Here is an 18,081-nt window from a genome sequence, read left to right on the forward strand (position 1 = left end):
TTAAATTCTGAAATAAAACATCAAAATATGTAGATAAAATATGAGCAAGGGCAGTTATTAGAAAATTAATTATGTGACTTTGCTGGCTTTTTTAATGACCAAGGAGAAGTAACCCAGTTCTTCAATTTATCTGTTTTGTATTAAGGAAGAAGTAACCCAGTTCTTCAATTTACCTGTTTTGCATTAAGGAATCTTACTTCTACAAGATATTAAGGAAATATCAATTTAATATATCTTATCTAGAATTAAGACTTTCTATTTGGTATATAAAAATAGTTTTTACATTGCATATATATTTCTTTATCTCCAGGAAAGTACTAATAGGTGTTTTGCCATAGAGAACACAGATTTCTTCATAGTTTGGTCAAGCACAGAGAACATTGTGAGTACCATGTAGAGATAAATATAAAAAATATAAAATAAAAATAATAAAATAGAATAATAAATAAGTAATATAAAATAAAATATATAGAAAAATATAGATAACTAAAATGTCTAAGAAAGAATCCAGTCAAAATAAAGAATATTCTTCAACCTACTTTAAAGATTGGGGTTTTTTTAAATTTCTTTAAGGCATTACAACATAAATAGCATGTATCTACCTGAATGCAACTCAGTATTGAGGTTGTGACAAATAAAAATAAATAAATAAATAAACAAATAAAGTCCAATATCACAGCAATCATTCCATTTTTCATTTGTGCGTTCCTGTCTTTTAACCAAATTGTTTTGGCACAAAGAAATGTTCTACAAAAGCAAAGCCTATACAGATTTCAAAATGGAAATTTAATACTTGGAGTTACCTAAAACAGATGAAAGTTAAAAACCACAGCTTTAAAACAGCTTTAGAGGAATGACATTTGTATTTGAAACTGTACAAATTTAGTAATATGAAGATGAGAAAGTATGGGCAAGTGTGCTAGAGACAAGCACCCAATTTAATAATTCTTAAAATGAGAGGTTAGCATTTTACCAAATACGTTTTTTCAAATAACAGCAAGTGAAAATCATTAAGTAGAAACTTACAAGAGCAGTGCATAATGACACAGGGACAGATATATTTATGTACACATACTACAAAATTAATTTTACATATTCTTAGCATTTATACCTAAAGAGAAATACATAAACACACATAAAGAAAAAAGACTGATATTAAAGAAAAAGATCTGACATTAACAGACCTTGACTGAAGAAGCCAAACCTTAGTCTTGGTGCCATATGCTCGATGAATTTCAACATACAGAACTTTAAGAGCTTTTCTGGATCACTTCTATGCATAATAAACACATCGTGCTATCCTTGTCTTTAGTTTGCACATGACTCTGTAAATCAGCTCCAAATTTTGGGTGAGTGTTTTTTGGATGGAGCATTTACCTAAAGTACCAAAGAGGCTTTATCTCCTTTATCATTAGTGTGCATATAGACATAGCACTGAATGCACTTGCTGTGATGCTCTGCAGTAACAGCTTTTGATCCTATAATTTCTTACATTGCTTTCTTCCTCTCATGACGACCACAAGGATGTTGATATTGGCAATAATTAGGCAGCTTTAGTATTATCCTGAATAGAATCCTTTTTCAAACAGGTTTAATAATTCTACATTTTGCTTGCTGTAAAGTATTATTATCTTGATTGTAAAATATATTTTGCTCTGTGAAACTGTAATGGCAATCTTCTGAAAAACAAAAGAAGAACTCCTGGCTGTGGTATTACCAAAACAGTTTGCCAGCTATTCACATTTCAGAACAACTATTACCTCCTAATATTTCCTCATCTCTTTATGCTTCTTCAGAAAATTACTACTTTTTTAATAATTTCAAATTTTACAAGATTTACTGACATCTTTGATCTTTTGAATCCTAAATGCATTCTAAAGTGAGTATAAAGAAAGTGAGTATTTTCTCTTTTTTCACTATATAGTGAAAATAAACTAAATATTAGAATCAAGTACCAGTGAAAGATGAATTGAAAGTAACAGCAAGAAAGAGTGAAGGTATTAAAAGCAATTAATCAAGATTAAAATATGCAAATCATGGTAAGCACCATATGGCAAACTATTCTTATGCGTATAGATTGAAACATCTCCCTACAGCTGTAAAATAAGTTCCTCTCCTGCACTGCAGATGCAATGACTGTTTAAATAACCTACCAAGAAAGGCAATGTCAGCTTTCGCAAAAATTATATAATATGCTATGATTAATTAAGCTAGGAAATTGATTTCTGATTGAAAATGTCTTGATTTCTATTAATTTAAGTGACAGATGAACAAGATTTTTTGAAAGGGTAAACTGCATAAACCTTTATTAGAAGCTAATGAGGTGCATGGGAAATCTATGTAAAGTGTTTGTATGAAGTCCTGTATTTAAAGAACTATAATTTATATGTCAGGTGTCACTGCACTAATGATTTTTAATAAGACTATTATACCTGACCGTTGTCGTAATGCTTCCCAAAATGAGTAATAGCACAAAGAGTAAAGAAGCTTATTTAGGGATTACTTTAAATACAGTTTCTATCAAAAATGTACAAATGATAATTAATAGTTTAGCATGCTAAGGTCTTCATCAGTAATTTAGTATTAATGAACGTTGTGTAAAGTCTATATCTCTATCTATCTATCTATCTATCTATCTATCTATCTATCTATCTATCTATATCTATACCTCTACATCTATTTATATCATCTATATCAGCTATTTATGTATTGATATCTCTCTCTCTCTCTCTCTCTCTCTCTATATATATATATATATATATATCCAGATTTTAAAAAAATTAGTATTTTTCTTATAGCATTCCTCATGCATCCTTACAGCCAGACAGGATGCCTCACATGGAAACCTGAAATGAAAGAGGCAGAATAATCAGCTGATAACTTGACTCTGCAGTTGAAGGTGACGATTTCTTCTTCACCAAGTGAAATTTAGTAGGGAAGAAGAGGTAATGCAAAGCTAAATAACTTTGTATCCAACTGCAACAAGGCCTGCTTACAAGTATGGCAAACTGAAGAAAGAAGATTCTTAAAGCACCTTTAAATTATGTATATCTTTATACAAAAGAAAATATGCTTCAGAAAACACCTGTAGCATAATAAACAAGCATCCCATAACAAACGGCAACCACAAACAGCAACCCTTTCTTTGGCATTCAGGATTTTTTACCTTATTGGTTGTCTTGATCCCTATAAAGGTTTGTCCTAGAGGTACAGGTCGGAAACGGCCATCAAAGTAGAATAATCCAATGTAGGGATTGACGTGTAGAAATGTAGCAACATCAAGATAATTGGGTAATGTAGCTGAAAGGCCCAAAATCCTTATCATGCTTTGTGTAGATTCAACCTATTAAAAAATAAGAAACACTGTAAATTTTCCAAGTGTTGTAAGCCAAGGAATCAAGCACAGAGTTTTAAAATATCCCTTATAAAACATTAATGTGAAAGAAACAGTTAACACTTGCTATAAAAGGTGAACAATACATGCGAGTTAGTGATTATCCTGTATTGAAGAAACCAGTGCATTCCGCAGTAACATCCAATCTTGCTTATTCATCTTTCTATTCTATTGTACTTTTGTCCTCCAAAAGGTTAGCTAGTCATTAACTGACATGGAGGAACAATAGCAGAAAACTGGCTTTGTTAAGAAGGGATGGTCCAATTTATGGGCAGAACTGTGACACATGATTTGGTGTCTTTTCTTCTTTAGTCCAAATCAGACCACTATTCTGGAAAGAAAAAGGAATCTAATTTGTGCCACTCCTCTGTCTCAGGTTTTTGCTTCCACTACTCTCTTAGACAATGTATTCTAGTTTTCTGTAACTGGAATTTTCTTCTAATTTCTCCTTCTTTTTAAAATCTTTAATTCCTCAGATGTTTGGTTTACATGCCTTCTCATTCAATAAGGGACAGAAATGGTGCTTTAGAAATAAATGCTCTGTTCCACACAAAACCCTGCATATTATATGCATTTTCAGGTAATTTACAAAAAGAATGAAAGCACACAGAAGACCTGAATGAAAAAAGTCACAAGAATTTTCCCATTTCCTTCTGGAAAAATAGGAGTTGCGTAGGCTGGCTCGCAACTAGCATAATTATTTAAAACTTTGGTTCACAGTAATTTTATTATAAGGCTTTATAGACATTGGGAATGAAACCATAAACGACATTCTCAACTAGTCTCAAATGGGTGAATATCTCAAGATGAGTAAGGCTGGTAAATTTCACCTGGCCAAATCCTATTCAAAAAATAAGAGGTTTTACATAGATTTTGATTTATTCTGCTGTTTTGAGTGCAAGTGAAAAGAACGCAATTAAAACAGTTAAATTAAAAGTTTTCAAAATAGATGACTGAAAAGTAAATTGAGAGCATTCCTAAGGAAGACAAAAGAATACCACACCATAATTCAGACTCGAAGAATAGGAAGCACACCAAAATATTAAATAAATCTCAAAAGGAACCACGGCCCCAAACAACAGAGACAACAAGCAGACAAAGTAAACCACCGCATTTCCTGGTAACAGACATGTTCTGTGGCAAAAATTTGGACATGGAAACTGTGTCTGTAAACAACTAAATGACACAGAAAACTTGCAGACCAATCCTGCACTTGCACAAGAGCAGTTTTCCAAAGGAAAGCTCCACGTACAATAAAATCTGATATGTAAATGCAAACTGAGACAAATGAAGAGATTTTGCTTTCTGAAGTCCTCCATCTACAGGGGACAAAACCAGCGTTCAAGAGCACAAATAAGCTTTCTCACTTCTTACACATCTTTTTTATGGCTGGGTTATGTGATGACCTAAGGGCTACAGGCATCAACCACACAGTTTTGAGGTGTTTGAGGTTTGGGGATTTTTAAAAAGGTGGGGGAATGTATACAGGGTGGGTTGTTTCCTCTTTTTTCTGTTTGGGTTTTTCTGGGTTTGGCACGGTCCCCTGGAGTACCACATCCTTCTGCACTCACTTTAGTGTCTGCAGGGCTGTTTCTCACGTTTTTTCCCTCACAACTGCTGTACAGTGTTTTTACTCTTTCTTAAACATGCTTTACCAGAGATGCCACCACCTCTAGGTGGTCAGAGCCCACTCTAAGCAGCTTCATATGGTTTGTTCAGCCACAGCCATCCCTCACCAAGGCCACATTGCAGCCCCCTCAGCCAGCACCTGGGAGTCTGTGGTGCGAGCGTTTTAATTTAATTAGTGTTTATACACTTTTTATTTAAGTGTGAACCTGTAAGCACAATTACCACTTACTGATATATGCATCCTGTAGATAGTTCACAATTGCCTGATAATAAGTACAGCAATCTTAAAGTGTAACTGAGCTCCCATCTGGAAAACATTACTTGATTTTGCTAAACTTGATAATAATATTTTTTTTTTCAAATCTCCTAAGAAAGCACTAATTTGAAAGTATGCTTGGCTCCATCTAAAAGAAAGAAAGCATTTCAAGTATTTAAAAAAAAATAAGAACGCTGTTTAATAACCATGGACATATGTATTTTTACAGCAATTAAATCTAAGACATTTTTTCAAAGATTTCTTTTAAAATAAAAACCGTGCCTAGAGAACAGCTACAATTTACTGAGAGTTGCCACTTTCAAAACCTTGGTCAGAAAAGGAAGCCACTTGATATCACTGACCTGGCAGTTGACCCTAGAACTAATGAACTTATTGAAAACCCTCAATTAACACTCGACAACTGAAGCTGACAGTTAACACAAACAAGTAATTAAGATTACTAACATATTCAGAGCACATCACTAGAGCAGGCTGTTCAGTTCAAGGGATAGGACATCCACAACTCTGGGAAACCTACTCCAGTGCCTCACCACCTTCACAGCCTTCACAGTCAAGAACATCTTCCTAATATCCAAAGTAAACTTACTCTCAGTTTGAAGCCATTCCCCCCTGTCTTACCACTACATGACCTTGTAAAAAGTCCCTCTTCAGCTTCCTTGTAAGTACCCTTCTGGTACTGAAAGGTAGTAAGATGACCCAGTTGCCTTCATTTCTCCAGGCTGAACACCCACAGGTCTTTCAGTCTTTCCCCACGGGGAAGGTACTCCATCCCTCTAATCATCTTATCAAGACTAAATCATTCCATCAATTTCCTTAATTTCTTTCAAGGCCATGCAAACAAATAAACAAAAAAAAACCTTGATGTTTTTACCATCCACTTATTATATTTGCCCACCAAAAAATATAATATATATTTATAATTTATATATAATAATATATAATTATATATATAATATATATAATATATATATAATGAAGATGCAAAAACAGGTACACTTACACTAAAATAAAAAATGTAAAATAACAGCCCTTCCAATTATTTTATGTCCAGATCAAATTCAAACTGTAAACTAAACACCTATGTGTTTAGTCGATGCACATCATCACATGCTGATAGAGAATGAGGGTCTTTTATTCTTTTAATTATACATGGCAATATAAAAACAGCAGTGACTAAAACTGTGCTAAACTTAAGAAAAACCAAACAAGACTACCTGAATATGCAACCATTACACGATTTATTTTTTGCATTTTCTCTGTGATTATAATTCAGTTTCAACTATGTTTCTATCATTCATGTAGCCAAGCACTATAGAGATGATTTTCCATAATGGTTTTTAGAATTCTAACACATTTTTATACCAGAGTTCTCTGCATAGATTTTTCAACTGCTTTCCTGACTTCCCCTTGAAGAGCATGCACTAACATCTTTTACTCTTAGATGCTTCTAAAGAACAGTAATCCTTGAAAGTGTACAGATCCCTTTTGTAAATACAGAGCATTCAAAAATAGTATTTTTCAACTACTAGATTACTTATTATTTGATCCTAGAAGTCTCAACTAGAGATTATGTTTCATATACATATTCTTGTTCATATACAAGAAACCATGAACCCACAGTCTTTTCCTGAAATGGGAGTAGAAATTACTGATAACACATTTAGGATGACAAAATTTTCTGTTTACATTGCATATTGGTGACTGGTGGTAGGCAGCTAAGTGCCTTTTCTTCATTACTGAAACACAACCTCTACCATTTCATTCTTCATATGTGTTTAACTATCCCAGTAAAATAATAAACACCATTTGAAACTTACAAGCCTTCCCTTGGAAACCTGAACTGACACAGTATTTACACATCAGGTTCTTTAAAAGCCTTACTACGTTTTTTATTTCTCACTTCCAGTGTAACATCAAACTGTTGGTTTGACGTTACACTGAAAGTGAGAAATAAAATTGCCATTGCTGTATTTAATTGACATATCTAATTCGTATATCTAATTGAGAAACATCCTTGATGGCATGTGGAGAATTGACAGCATGTCCACCAGACACATTCAAAGAACACAATTACCACACCATGAAATTCCATGTGTGCAGAAAAAATACTCAGAAGATAGCTATCCAGTATCGATTTCCACACAAGCATCATCTGTGTTTACGCTATATAAATGATAAAGGATCAGGTATGGGAAGTGCCTCTCTGGATTGTAAATGGATCACAGCAGGATCATTTTGTTCCTAATAGGTTTTAAGATTTGGGTATCATCTTGTTACATTACAGCCGCCACTTGAGAGCATACAGAATGTGCAGAGAGATACTCTTTTATCTGACTTCTAAAGTTCTTCCTGAACTTTGTGATCTTGGCAGCCTTCCCATTTCCATGTATTAAAATATCACATTCACAGAATGAATTACAATCAAGCTGGAAAGCATATCTGATTGTTCAACTTGAGCACAGAATTAAGTGAAGCAGACAAGTTTACACATTTTAATCTTTGAAGAATTGTCTGCTGGTTAGAAATTAATCTGATATTCAGATGACCCAGGATCACTTCAACACACCCTCTGCAGTCAGTCTTTATGCCCTTCAGATATACACTAAAGACAAGATATTCAGAAATTAGACACAAGCATTTATTATTTTTTAATGCAAGATATACAAGAAGATGAATTCTTAACTTCGGTTCCTGAGTCCCCTGTTCAGTGGTAATAAGAATGAAGTACTACATATGGGATTCACATTAGTTATTAGTTGGATACTATCCTAGCCACAGGAAAGCTCTATGTCTCACTGTCTCACAGGATCTGTGCTACATATCCAAAACAAAGGTGAAACAGAAATGGAAAAAAGAATTGAGTAGGGCTCAGAGCATTAAAAAAAAAAAAAATTAAATGTTTCAAAATTACTAAGCAGGAAGTTTGTTAGAATGTTTCATCAGTGTTTATTTGTTTATTGCTATATTGTTTACTAGTAATGAAAGAGTTAAATTGTCAACAAGTCCACATAGGGGCACTTGTCTAGTTTTAAGAACAGAAATGGGAAAAGCAGTGAAATCGCAAAACCAAAGTACATAGTAAAAAGGCAATTACTAATACAGTTTTGAAGATTCTATATAGGACGTTATCTACAACTCACTCTGCACAGAATGCATTTGTTACTAGGCAACCATCTAGTTAAGTAATTTTATTAGTTTTACTCTGCATCCAATGAACCCTGAAAATACTGTGATCTCAGTCCTCCATTTAGAATATATTTAAAAATCTTGAGTTACTGAAAAAATGTAACCATGCAGAAAGCACTATTAGAAGCCATATTATTCTCCCTTGGCTAAATATTAGGTATGCATTACTTTGTCTTAAAAAATGACATTTTGCATATATCTGTTAAGAGATTTCTACACCTGGCACAGTGTCAGTTTTTCCTGACTGACAGAATGCCTTTTCATGCTAGGCTTACTGTTTTATTCCCAAACTGAGAAATAAAAATACCTCTGAACCTTTCTACAAATTAGTTTCACTGCTTTACCCTAGTATGAAAGACCATAAAATGTATGAGAATCACTATTACATTTTAAACTCCACAGGTGTATCACTAAAATGGAAAAACAGTCACCTATCAATATTAAAAGATGAGATGCAGAATGACTTCCTGACGTACCTTCCATGCACAGTAAGAGAAAAGCTTCTGAAGATTAATTCAAACGTCCGATACATAACAATTCCCAACAATAGAAATTAGGTTTGATTTTGAAAAAGTAGTTTTTAAAAAGTAATTTTTACACAACTACAAGGCTGTGCAAAAGATAAGACAGACTTAGACTCACATAAGACTCATTAGACATATGCTTGTACAACAGCCTAAAAATAACATCACAGAGTAGCAAGAAAACATGTATTAAATTTACCACAAGCTGATGAACTGTCAGATTTTAAAAGAACGTGTAATTGAAAAACAGCCATTAAAAAGGGATTCCTCTAATTGCTTTCTAAGCCCAACTCTATTCAATGATTTTATTGATGATATGCAGTACAAAACAACTGGTGACAAGAAAGGCAGGTGATTGGCAGAATTAATATAACTGATGTGTATGCAAGCCATACAGATAAATCTAGGTTGATAGCCCCATTCAAACTAAATTTCTTTTCACTTAGCTCATTCTATAACAGGCCACAGCTGCAAAATGAGACACTATTCTCAGGAAACATTCTTACAGCAATGAGTTAATCCTGCAGCAACTATAAAGAGGTTTGTTTGAGGATTTAACAAACAGGTAACTGAATGCAAGTTCCCAAGATGTGTTAGCAAATTAAGTACGTGCAGTTCTTAAAGGTATAAAAGGGATAGAATTGTGTAAATGAAGGGAATCACTCTGCCTCTGTATCTGCCAGAACCAAACTAACACAAAAGTTCTATTTATATCCAGTTTTGCTGACATGTTTTACAAATACAATCATGAATACAGGAAAGTCCAGTGAAAAAAAGCCCCACAACACTATTGTTTGAAATGGAAAAATTATTGCAGAAGGCTTCAGTAGCCTTGTTTGGTTTATCCTTTAATAAAAGATGCTGAGTAACTTGATTAGTTTATTTAGGGAATTTCAAAGAGACAAAAGACTAACAGAAGTCACTCAAGAGGAGAAATGAAGAACCAGATTAAATGTCACTGTCATTCTAGTCCCAAAAGACCCATATAGGAACTATAGTGAGCTACTACCATTTGACACAAGATACACAGATCTCAGCAGCTGGTTTTATGTCATTAGCTATCAGTGTTGACTTGTTTTTAAACTGATCAAATTATCAAAATCAAGAATGGAATTCCAAGCACAAAAGAACTCCTAATTTGATAGCAATTAGACATTTGACTTCAAGTGAGAAACATCTGAACTTGTTTGCCAATGATCTCTAGCAAGAGGTAAAAGAGTGAATAAAAGGGACAGAGAAAAAATATGTAGAGGAAATAATAAGGCACTACAGATATTGAAAATGCAAAGGAAGAGCAAAGAAAACAACATTACAGCTGAAAGGAAAAGCTTCTTAAATAAGGTAGCATGAGGAAAGCAAGGTCAGAAAGGAAACGTGAGAATTTCCAGAGGAAGAACTCAAACATCTTGGGATCACTACAGTCAAAGCTGCCTTTGATCTTCACTTCCCCAACAAGTTCCTCCTTTCTTGATGAGTATAAGGTTGAGCACAGCTCCTCTTCTTGTTGAGTCCTCTATCGCCTGAAGAAGGCATTTCTCATCGATGTATTCCAGGAATCTCTTGTATTCCTTGTACTGCTCTGTTACCCCACCTATAGTAATAGTAACTTTGTTGATCTAATACAAAAACATAAAGCAACTGAAAAGTAAACTTGAAGAACGAGACAGTGCTGAGAACAATATTTGTACATCTAAGATGGCAACTTTGGTATCCCAAAATCAGAGAAAGCTTTTAAAATGCATTTTTTAAAAAAATTTAATTTATCATTCATATATCAAGAGCAGGTATCAAAACTTCTGCATAACTCGAGTATAGTATTCAGCATGCTTTTATTGTGAAAAAATACCCATAAGCAGCAAGGAAGTCATCAAAATCTCTGAGTAATTATAGCAAAATACTTCAGTGGCCTGTAAAAACGGTATTTTTTTTTTTCTTTGAAGCTAATAACCTTAGTATATTACAGTAGTGTGGAAAGTTTGATTAAAAAGTTTAAGCATTTCAGTTTAACATCTGTATTATGCTCTGGACTAAAACTTAAAACATCAAAGCTATAAATTGGATTCAAATAAGTTGTTTGATGTTATACCTCCAGTATATAACAGAGCTTAGAGCAATTTTCCCACCAAAATGTTTAGCAAAGTAAATTTAAATCACTTGCAAAAACATTCTCTAAAATTTGAAAAGTGCAAACACGCACAAATATGCCCCTCATTCTGCTATGAGCAAAACTGTCAGCAATTCCAATATATATGCTTCTTCCAGATTTAAAGAAAAACTAATTCTAAAAAAATGCCGTAAGTTAAAATGAGCATGTTAAAGTCTTACAATAAGTGGTGTGACTCAGTGTTCATCTGGGGGAAAGTACATCAATCATTCAAGTATTTTGAGGTACAAATTAGGACAGACCTGCTAATGCATCAGAATAGTCCTGCTTTAAAGAATGCATTTGGAGAGCTGTACTTTTACCTCATATCAATACGAATCTCAAAACATTCTTTTCTGGCACAGTTGTAGGCCCAAGTTGAATGCTAATTCTTAAAAAGACAAAAAAACCTCCAATCCACTGTCTTTTTTTTTTTTCTGTTGTACGCCATCTAAACAAAACACCCCTCATACTTCCAATGAAACAAGAGAGATGCTTTTTCTCTAAGACAAGATAAAGATAGGAAACCCTGCAAAAGGTAAAAGGCACTACACTATACATCCTGACCTACACAGGAATCAGGATGTTGTCTCATCAAAGCTAGGGAAGTATGATCCAGATGGAACTACAGGTACATGCATTATTAGAGTCACTATTAATGATTTATGGAAAAGGCTGAAGTAGTATTCAAAGGAATTTATCACAGCTCTCTTCTAGAAGTGATACAAGAAATGACTGTTCCAGGTCAGATCAAAAATTATACTACTTGAATGCACTGTCTCCCGCAGGAGCCAGAAGTGATAGAAGAGAAAGTGGGAAAATGTCAATTATATTTACCAGAATAGACCTGTTCCTACAGCCTCCAGTCTGATCTAGTGACTACTATTCTGCAATGAATTTGTCTTTGAATTACTTGTCCCTCTACTACAAATTCAGAAAAAATAGTCAATACTTTGGATGTCTTAAATCAGTATACAAATCAGGTAATTGATTTCAGCAATTACTGCAGTGTTGTAATTGACATAAGGATATTTCAGATTGATATTGTCCTTAGGGGTTTATTTTTTTTTTTAAGAGGTGAACAATTAATCTTACTTCCTGTGTGCATGAATACTGAACAGGTATGATATTGCTATAAATATCAATGAAAAGTAAGTTTTAGAACTACTTTCAGAAAGGCAGGAGTGGAGATTGAAATTACTGAAGACAGAAGGACATTCTCCAGGGATGGGCTGAATATCCTGGCTTATTTTTGTGCTCCAGGGACATTTATAAATTTGTATCAAAATACATAAAATGGAATTATGGACAAGGAACAAAACCAAGGAAATGCAACGATTATTTTTTTTATTCCTCACAAAGTAATATTAAAACATTAGATGTGATTTTTTTTTTTTAACACTTTGGGCATCTATAACAGTACTGTCACTAAAATCCAGGGAAATTCTACTGAATTTAGAAACATTATGTTGTCTTTTATATTGACTGTGTAAAAGTTCCAGTTACTTCACAGCTGTGGATGAATACTGCAAACTTCACAGAACTATGCCTGCAAGCTCAGATGCTGAAGTATAACATTTCAGTGTAATTTTAAAAAGTAATCCTCTTATTATTTGTTTTCATATTAAAAAACCAAAACAATTGTACAAAACATCTCCTATTTCTTTGTCCCTGGGCTCGCTGGGAGGCTTGCAATTTGAAATATTTTTGTTGGCAATTTCTTTTTTACAGTCCAATTCTAAAAAAATTCTACAAGTAATTTTGCTTTCTTTTTAACTGTGGGTTTTTCTAGCACTGTGAATTTTCCCTTTCCTAAGCTACCTACTTGTAATGAAAAACATGAACTGTGAAATAATGAAATATGTATATGGGTCTCCATTACTGCCCTTCTTATCAAATTAGAATAAATAAGGTGGTGAGATGGCCAATTTTAAGATGAGTGCATTGTTTTAGTTCCCAACTGTTTCACTTAAGGAAGGGTTACAACTGGGTAGCTTCAGCTCCAGACAAACTAAATTCCAACTTGGTAGGTAAAACAAACCTTGAAATCCTAGGAGATTAAAATACCCTTTTTAAAAAGAGCTATATTTTTAAATGAGTGCAGAAGCTAGATATTGCTATATTACAATAAAAGCACTAAAGATAGGATTCAGTTCCCAAGACATAATTGCCTCAGATTTTATATTGCTTAACTTGTGCAGGCTTGACAGACACAAAAGGGAAGGATCTATGGGAGATTTGTGTCCAAACAAAGCAGAAATGGAATGCCAAACTGAGTAATGTAGGACAGATAAAATGGCTCTCAACATCTATTTTGGACAGCTGAAGACTATCTTACAAGTCTCACAACATTTCACAGTAAGAAATGAATAATTCTTGCAATCTGACATGAAGAAAATTGTTATCATGGTCACTGCTAAAACCTGAGAAGCTTTACTATAAAGACACCTAAGGAAAACAAGGTTATCAAAACCATTTAAGAAAGAAAATACACCATCAAACATCTAAAGTTTAGTACCTTTAAGGTAGCCTGAATTTAGGCTCTTCTAAAGAATTGTTACTTATATTGTTCTTTATACAGGAACATTACACTTTCTGTACCAGATTAGAGAAGACATCCATTTCATTCTGTTCTTAGCAGAGTTGGAACCAGATGATTCAAAAAGCCTTAACAAAGTTAGTATAGCCTTACCAAGAAAAAATGGCATCTTGAAAGCCAAAAGACTTTAAACATTTAGCATGCTACAAATACAGCCACAAAAATAACACTTCGATTTTAATTTGTTACATTTTACTTGTATGGATAGAGTTTTGCTCTTCAGAAAAGAAAAAAAAAATGTACTCTATCCTCACTCTTCCCATTATTTATTTATCCTAAATACTTCCTTTTATTCATCCCCAAATTCCATGTTTTACTTTACTTGTAAAAGCACATCTCACCATTGAGACCAATCTTATTTAATGCCTAACTCTGAATTCTTCTTTTGTACAAGATTACAGAAAAAAATCCCTTTTCTCTTTTTTTCCATTTCAAATCTTGATATTTAGAAAATACCACTAAATCATGGGGAAAAACAAAAGGACTATGCTAGACTAAAAATTAAGTAGTATTTTTTTATCAGTGCTGAAAGTTTTACCTAGATTTAAGACATCATTCTTAATTAAAACAAAAAAAAAGTTCTCCTAGGAAAACTGCTAATTGAAAATGAGCATTCTCAGCAAGAAAATAATTTCGATTTTGGTTGTGTTAAAACTTTAGCCTGATTAGTATTTGCTTAAAAATGTTTAATTTTCCTGTTACTTGTACAGTAGAATAAATTAGACAAATAAATTATAAGTAAAGAAACAGCACTGTAATGAACTATGCATCTTGGGAATCTGATAGTTGATATAATACAGAAAGGAAGGTAGAAGAGAAAAAAAATTTCCGCATTCTTAACAGACAGTTTAAAACAGAAAAGATGTAAAATAAATTTTAAACTGCCTAAGCATTTCTATTTAATTGTCTAAGCATGTTACCCTTTACAGTGATATCTATCTATTCTTGACCAGAACAAAATTAGTTTGAAGATTCTTCTTCTCTCTTACCTGTCGTAAAGTACGTGCTACTATACTTTCGAGTACAGGTCCTCTGTCTTCATGCAGTAGATGAACTTCATCAAGAATCAAGAGTTTTACCAGCTGAGAGAGGGCTACATCACCAACACTTTTTCTTGTCACTACATCCCATTTCTCTGGAGTAGTCACAAGCATCTAGTAGAGCACAAAGAAAAAAAAAAGGAAATATTAAGCATATACAAATTTATAAAAATATAGTAAATTAACATACAGCAGAGTGAACGCAATGTAGAACTTAAAGTTATCTTAAGTTTTACCTAATTTATATATGAGGCAGACAGCTTGCTGCATCTACATGTGTTGGATGGCCATTAGTAGGATTCGGTATGGAAAACTGTACGGAAATATCAACTAATAACTTCGAGCTACTGTGCCCCATTTGTTTTCCACATGAGAACATTGGAACAGCTATCTAGAACAAATTACTTACATAATCATTTAATGGTTGTGTTTCACAAAAATCATCTGTGATAAAATATTTCTAACCTTCACAGCGCAATAAACAACTCTGACCCTCCCCTCATACCTAAGCTTGACTTGATAGTTCCCAGTTCCTTATGAAATGCTTTCTCCCTAAGGCATATTTTCAAGTTGTACATTTTGATATCTTGATCCTTGCACTGGTAAAACAGACTGAACAACTTCCACCAGTCCTGGATATGGTTTCATTGTTTCACATAGATACGTCAGGCCATTTCTCCAGCCTGTCAATGTCCCTCTATATGACACCACAATCCTCTGGTGTATCAGCCTCTCCCCACTGTCTGCTCAGCCGAACCAAACATCAACAAGATTCTTTATGAGGACCTTACAGAAAACACTATGAAAGGCTTTACCGAAATCTAGGTAGACAATATTCACCACTTTTCCTGTATCTACCCAGCCAGACATTTCTTGCTAGAAATTTATCAAGCTGGCCAAGCATGACTTTTCCTTGGTGAAGCCAAGCACACTACTCATGACAGGATTTTCTTGTCTTTTATGTATCTGTAAACTGTTTTAAGATCCGCTTTCCCATATGAGGCTGACCAGCCAGGCATTCCACGGGTCCTACTTGCCCTTGTTGAAGACAGGAGTGACATTTGCCTTTCTCCAGTCTTCAGTCACTTCTCCCAGTTACAATGGCTGATCAAAGATTATCAAGAGTGACACTGCAATGACAGGAGCCAGCTTTCTCAGCACTTGTGGATGCAAATCAATCAGACTACGGACATACGTGTCCCCTGCTCTTTTAAAACCTGATCTTCCACCAAGGGTACACTTTACTTGTTCCACACTTTTCCCCAGTTGCTGGAACTCCGGATTCCTGAAGGCTGGCACTGCTAGTAAAGATTGAGGCAAAGGAGGCATTCATTACCTCATCCTCTTCTGTGTCCTGTGCCATTCACAGGCCTCCTGTTTCATTCAGCAACAGGCTCACATTGTCTTTACTCTTCCTTTTGCTGCCGATCTTGTTTTCTTTGATGCCTTTGAGCAGATTCTGTCTGGACTTCAGCTTTCCTAACTTCAACCCTGGATGGTCACACAATGTCCCTGCATTCCTCCCAGACTGCATGTCCTTGCTCCCACACTCCATATGCATGCTTCTTCTTTGTGTGTGACCTGGAGCAACTTGTTCAATCATTGCGGGCCAAGCTCCTATTCATTCATTTTTACCCGAGTTCCTATTCACTGGGATGGACCACTCTTGAACTTGGAAGAATATTAGCCAGCTTTCTTGGTCTTTTGAACTCTCTCTTCCCTCCAGGACCTTATCACACGGGTCTTTTCCAAGCAAATCTCTGAAGTGGCTAAACTCTGCTCTCCTGAAGTCCAGGGCTGTGAGCTTCCTTTCTGTTCTGTTCCTCCTCCTCCTCCTCATGATGCTGAACTCCAACATCTCATTGTTGCTCTGGTCAATTCTGCCTTCAATCTTGACACCTCAAACAAGTTCTTCCTTGTTTAAGAGGTACAGCAAAGCACCTCTCCTCCAAGTCCTATCTACAGAGGAAAAAGCTCTTATCAGCGTACCCTAGGACCCTCCTATCAGCTTGTGCTGATGTTTCTTTCAATATATGAAAACAAAATTCTTAAAAACCACATTTATGAATACTTTTTATTCTTCTGGTCTTCTCCACAACATGTATTCTGACAGTATTTATTCATTCTCAGAAGGATATTTTTCCCTACACTGTCACACATTGTTCCAGTCCAATTATTTTACCATCAGAATGTATCAGTCTTTACTAATTACCAAGAATTACTCCTGAAGACACTTTGTGATATTACAGAAAAAAGATATTAATTTCCTGCAACATTTAAAACTCTACACATGAAAGACTCACTGAGTCACTGTTATCTCAGAGAGTGGTGGTATCTGGGGGGTATTTTCATGGTTTGTTTAAGTATTACTGGGTGCATTTTGTTAGCAAATAGAGATTTTTCAAATGCTTGTACAAAATAGTAGGTGTAAAAATGTATGTCCATAATTTATGAACTGAAATGTAACACTACTACAGATGCAGCTGTTAGCATTTTAAAATGAGCCATATCAACCACAAAATATTAGCAGCTGTACTTCCACCGAACATTAATTAGCAAACAGTGAGGAAATATATTTAGCAATGCATATTAAGGCATTAAGGTGTGAAATACTACAAATGCAAGCTACTTAGCTAATTTGCTAAATCAAAATTGACAACATTCAGATTGCAGCTTTTTTTAATGTCAGTCATCAGGATATATATTTAAAATTGTATCATTAATTCTTCTGTTTCTGAGTCATGAGTAAATATCCGTCAAAATGGTGTTTTACTTTGATCTTCTTTTAAAACAGCAATGTATGCAAAGCAATGACCTGAATTAAAAGCTATACTAAATGAGACAGTATAGCAAGTAAGAAAAGAGATCTCCAGAGAATGTTTTTCTGGAGAATATTACATTTATTTTTCAGATAGAAATTACAGTTGTGGAAAAAAATTTTCAAAAAACCCACCCAAACAAATCAGCTTTGTAGTTGCAAATTATAAATTGAATTCAAATATATAAAATGTTATTTAAAAATATCAGCTAAAAGGAATTGCTATCAGCAAAGACTAACAAAGATTATATTTTCAATTAAAATAATAAACTGAACAGCATTATGAGTCATCCCATTATTAGCTTTAAATGCAGTAGTGGCATTTCTTTTTATAATTAATTTCCAGAGACAATATATTTTATCCTTGAAGCTTTAAAACCAAAACTCAGAATCAGGAAAAGGATTCTGCTTTTTGTTTGGGAGCAAGAGGACACAGAAACCAAATATTAAAAAAATTAAGTATTTTCTTCT

At 34.2% G+C, this 18,081-nt stretch overlaps 1 protein-coding gene across 1 annotated transcript in view; it reads right to left on the reverse strand.

Annotated features, from left to right (window-relative positions):
- ASCC3 (activating signal cointegrator 1 complex subunit 3) overlaps positions 1 to 18,081 on the reverse strand; it is a 251,696-nt gene that overhangs the window by 142,498 nt on the left and 91,117 nt on the right. The window contains exons 11-12 of the mRNA XM_062489907.1: positions 14,742 to 14,906; positions 3,167 to 3,343 (exon numbers count right to left, since the gene is read on the reverse strand). Of these exons, the coding sequence (XP_062345891.1) occupies positions 3,167 to 3,343; positions 14,742 to 14,906 (342 nt within the window). The remainder of the gene's footprint in view (positions 1 to 3,166; positions 3,344 to 14,741; positions 14,907 to 18,081) is intronic.

The sequence above is a fragment of the Cinclus cinclus genome, chromosome 3 (assembly GCF_963662255.1).
Source record: "Cinclus cinclus chromosome 3, bCinCin1.1, whole genome shotgun sequence".
Classification (NCBI taxonomy): Eukaryota; Metazoa; Chordata; class Aves; order Passeriformes; family Cinclidae; genus Cinclus; species Cinclus cinclus.